Below are 4,269 nucleotides of genomic sequence, written 5' to 3'. Positions count from 1 at the left end.
GGGGGGGGGGGGGGGTTACCCGATTTTGTCCAGATTTAGGGGCGTTGAATTGGCGAAGACGAGGAGCGGGTATAGGAGATGCCTCAGGGACATTTGGTGCAAGGTAATTCGGCAAGGGTGCGGAAGGGGCGGTTGACGCCTAGTCATCTGTTTCGGGCGATTTTACGGAATGACGTGGAAGGTGTGGTGGAGTTGGTGGAGACGGAGCCAAGCCTGTTAAGCGGGGAGGACCTAAAGGGCTGGACTGCGGTTCACTACGCGGCGCGGGTTGGTAGTGTAGAGATCATGGACGTGTTGCGTGATAAGGGGGCCTCAACGGGTGCGGAGGACCGGAAGGGGATGACACCTTTGGCGATCGCGACATACCACAAACATGACGTCCTGGTCAAGTATTTGTTGCGTAAACAACTGGCCGCCGAGAGCTTTTACGGCGAGGCGCCCGCTTACTGCGGCGGCGAGGCCGTACGTGGGGAGGGCCGTAAGCCGCAAGTAGCGGTAGTGGCGGGGGAGCGCCATCGCATGTCGAAGGGGACGATCCAGCGGTCGTTATTGACCGCTGCAGCGAACGCGATTCGGCAAGACGACTTGGAATGTTTGGTGTGTCTGTCGGAGAAGGCGAAGATTACGAAGAAAGCGGAGTTGGATGTGGCGGCGTTGTGTCTGGTCGCGATCGCTGCAGATGCAAACAACTGTCTAAACTGGCTGCTGCAACGCCGGGCAGGTCTCACGGGCCAGATCCCAGGTGGGTCATTGACGAAACGACGTGTCTGGGGCCATTCAAGTCTCCTGCACCTCGCAGCAAAATTCGGCGCGACGCGTTGCACACGTGTGCTATTGCGCCAACCATGCCCCGCCGCACGTGCTAGGGACGACGCCGGCTACACACCCCTTATGTATGCACTCGCACTTACCAAACCAGACATTCTCGACCTCCTTGCGCGCTATGATCCCAAAACGCTCGACGTACTCAATTATGCTGCACCCGCAATCAGACCCGACCAGGCCACACTATCCAGCGGTGGTCCAGGTGGTTGGGGCAACAGCGGCACCTGGCCCAGCCTGGCTGGTAGTTTACCACGACTTAACTCATCCGCCAGCGGCTTCGCCATGGCACCCGAACTCTTTAATACTACAGTCGTGCAGGCCGTCAAAAACAGCACACCCGAAACGAGAAGGTTCCTTAAAACTAACTACCACATCGACCTCGAGCCTCTCGTACGCTAAACCCTTCTCTGGTCGGCCCTCTCTGAAGAACCGCAACACCAGCTTCTGGAGCTTATACCAGCTTCTGGAGCTTATACCAGCTTCTGGAGCTTATACCAGCTTCTGGAGCTTATACCAGCTTGTGGAGTCAGTTGGTCGTCAGTCAAAAGTGGACGTGTGATTAGTGCTTAGTCCGGGTGTGCTCAGTCGTTCAGGTGTGTAGGTCGGCCAGAGGGTACGGATAGTCAGGGGGAGGTAGTAGTTAAAGTCTGTCAAAGTTCCTCGTTGGGCGAGTGGGCCTTGCCATCCCAGGGGATGATGGTAGGCCAACGGGGTGGTGCATGAGCAGGAAATTTTTCGGGTTTGTATTTACCGCGAGCGACGCCATTGACGAAGTCTGTGAGGTCTGAGTGTTTGGTGCCGCCACGGTGTGTGGCGAAGGCTTTTTTGGCGCCGTTGATGAGAATGGTGGCGGGCCAGCCAAATTCTAGACGGTAGTATCTTTCTAGCTCCATGGAATGAGAGGCTTCGGTCCAGAAATACTTGATGGGCAGTTCTGCATTTTCGGTCTTAACTTTTTTCAGTATGGACAGATATCTCTTGCGTTCCTTTGGACTGGAATCATAAATATGTGGCAGGAAGGAAATTAAGCAAAGACCATCCGAGTCACTACCGCATTCTTCTTCGAACTGGCTGTCCGATACCAGTTCGGTTACCTTGGCTACATGTTTCGCAAATTTCTGAGCGAAGTCAACAAAGGAACGTAGATCACGCTCGTTGTTGTACGGCACCGGCTGCTTGTTACCACCAGGCGGGAACATTAACAACGTCGGGAAACCCTTTACTCCAAATTCCGCCGCTAACTGTTTCTCAGCATCCGCATTCACCTCCGCGATCACCATCGCTTCAGGATCTATTTGACGCGCCAACTGCTTCCACGTGTCCTCCATAGCCTTACAATGACCACACCACGGAGCATAAAACTTTACAAAGTAACCACGCGTGTCGTCAGCCATTACCGTCTTGTGAAAATTCGAACCGTTCAACGCCAACACCTTCCCTTTCTTCGAACGCGCTTCCTTCTTACTTGCCTTTTCATCCTTACTGGCCTTATCACCCGTCCTCGTTGACTTACTGTCGCTTGAGGTAGACTTGTCGCCTGACGTAAACTTGTCGCCTGAGGCAGGCTTGTCCCCCGACTGCGTCGCCGAAAACGGATTGTAATATTGCATGAACTGCTTCATGATGAATTGCACGATGTCACTGTTGCTATTTCTTCCATTGTGGAAAACTTGATCGCCGGTGGGCGTGATGAAGCTAACTCTGTTTGCCTCTGCGCCTTCGATCGTGTGAATTCGAAGCAGGTCGTCATATTCGTCTTTCACCTGCTTAAGAACGTTGCCCTCCGGACTTGCATCTTCACCAATTTCAAAGATAATGCCTGCATGCTGCCTAAACAAATTGTGGATGTACTCGCCCACAAGTGCTCACTACGCAAGCACTGGATACCACACGCGGTGAGTTCTGTACCCGGCTTTCAATCGGTCAATAACTTCATGAGCGTAAATGGCAATGCCCAGTACGAGCAAACCGAAATTCATTTTAAAAAGTGGAGCCTAAAATTTCGGCATCGTGCCGAGCCAAAGGAACCTTCCGGTAGACCGGCTTCAGCAGCGCGCTTTCTAATGCATCGTCATTCAACGCCAATGTTATCCAACATAAGACTGCCTTCAACAACTGCACCATTACGCGCGTGTGGATGCCCGAGAGGTTAAGGGGGGAGACTTAAGATCTTCTGACGAAAGTCGCGTGGGTTCGAACCCCACTCCGCACAAGACGAGAAAAAGAAAATTGAAAAGTTGGTGTGTGGCGCTTTGAACGGAACATTCTCTCTATTAGGGGGAGTAACCAGAGGTATCGGTTCTGGGTCGCGGCGTAACCAGGTATTCTCCGCTGTCGGTTGTTTGTAACGGCTTCCGGTGTGCTAGAGACAACTGTCTCCAGCCACTTCCCACAGCAGTTCCCTCTTGTCACTGCTGGTACAGCACGCATCAGCAGCTCTGATTAACGTGTCCTGCCATAACATAAGGTGTCTGGATAGCGTCTTGTTAATATGGAATCTGGTAGTGTGTGCCGCTCATCAAGGAAGGTGGCTCCAACAAGCAAGTTCTGCCGTATTTTTGGTGCTGCCACTTGAACAACCAAGCGTTGCAGGAATTGCAGAACTTGGCTTATGGTACTCGTCGATTCTCGAACAGCAGAAATTGTCTCAAACCGACAAGACTGGCCAGCAATAAGCATCGCCAAAGGCGTGATCCGGCAAAAACGATTCGCGTGATGAGTGGGAATCTGCGCGTCCACTTCTACTCCTCCAGCCGCTGAGTCAGCTGTGTTGGCTTGCCTGTCCCACCGCCAAGGTGCCCGGCTCCCCTTAGGTCGAAGGAGCCTACTATCTTGGCGATTCGGATTTTTGAAGTGTCACCTACGTTTCGGGCTCAGTTGACCGAGACGGCGCTGGTGTAGTCCGCTGGTAACGTGTATATGAAAAAGAAGACAGAAATTGGAATCCATATGCGCCGTGCAGGCGTGCTCTCATTGTGGGGTGTCCAGGTGAGCGCATCCACACATGGAGCAACGGCTAGTATACCACTCGTGGGCGTCCATGATCGTGGCTGGTGAGATAGGACATTCGTAGGAAAAGGTGTGATTGCAGTGTAAGTTCACCATCTGATGACGAGAATCAGATTTGTCAGCTGTCTGGAGAGAACCGGAATCGAACATTGTCAAACTGTCTGTTTTGTTAAGGGCTACTAGTCCGGTCTCAAAAAGTGTGTGTTTGTACACACACGGTATCTATAAGGCTATTTCACATTATGCCCTCCCCCAAAGAGAGAATTAGCACTCGTGAAATTCAAAATGATCAAAGAGTGTCGTTTCTTTTTTGATTTGGGAAGCAGCAATGGAGGAGAATGGATGAGACGTTCATGTTTCTTTCGATTCTGAGTATGTTCCATAATCACAGGTTCTGGTAGGTCGGCCCGTTCTGAAGGAAGTTGTGTTAGGTCA

General features: G+C 52.1%; 2 protein-coding genes and 1 non-coding gene across 3 annotated transcripts; 2 read left to right on the top strand and 1 right to left on the bottom strand.

Moving 5' to 3' along the window:
* Nucleotides 1-78: 78 nt before the first annotated feature.
* On the top strand, nt 79-1,224 carry GNI_077520 (ankyrin repeat protein; the record flags this gene model as incomplete). Its single annotated transcript, XM_011132221.1, has 1 exon — nt 79-1,224. The coding sequence occupies one exon, from the start codon at nt 79-81 to the stop codon at nt 1,222-1,224; it is 1,146 nt and encodes a 381-aa protein (XP_011130523.1).
* A 251-nt stretch (nt 1,225-1,475) lies between these two features.
* On the bottom strand, nt 1,476-2,804 carry GNI_077510 (TRX domain protein; the record flags this gene model as incomplete). Its single annotated transcript, XM_011132220.1, has 2 exons — nt 1,476-2,655; nt 2,734-2,804. The coding sequence occupies 2 exons, from the start codon at nt 2,802-2,804 to the stop codon at nt 1,476-1,478; spliced, it is 1,251 nt and encodes a 416-aa protein (XP_011130522.1).
* A 152-nt stretch (nt 2,805-2,956) lies between these two features.
* Nucleotides 2,957-3,037, top strand: GNI_077500. The gene has a single exon. It is a non-coding gene; the product is annotated as a tRNA-Leu (tRNA).
* The last annotated feature ends 1,232 nt before the right edge of the window (nt 3,038-4,269 follow it).

This window comes from Gregarina niphandrodes (assembly GCF_000223845.1).
Source record: "Gregarina niphandrodes unplaced genomic scaffold scaffold00014, whole genome shotgun sequence".
Taxonomy (NCBI): Eukaryota; Apicomplexa; class Conoidasida; order Eugregarinorida; family Gregarinidae; genus Gregarina; species Gregarina niphandrodes.
Note: the sequence above shows the minus strand (reverse complement) of the source record. Positions and strands in the feature narration are given on the sequence as shown.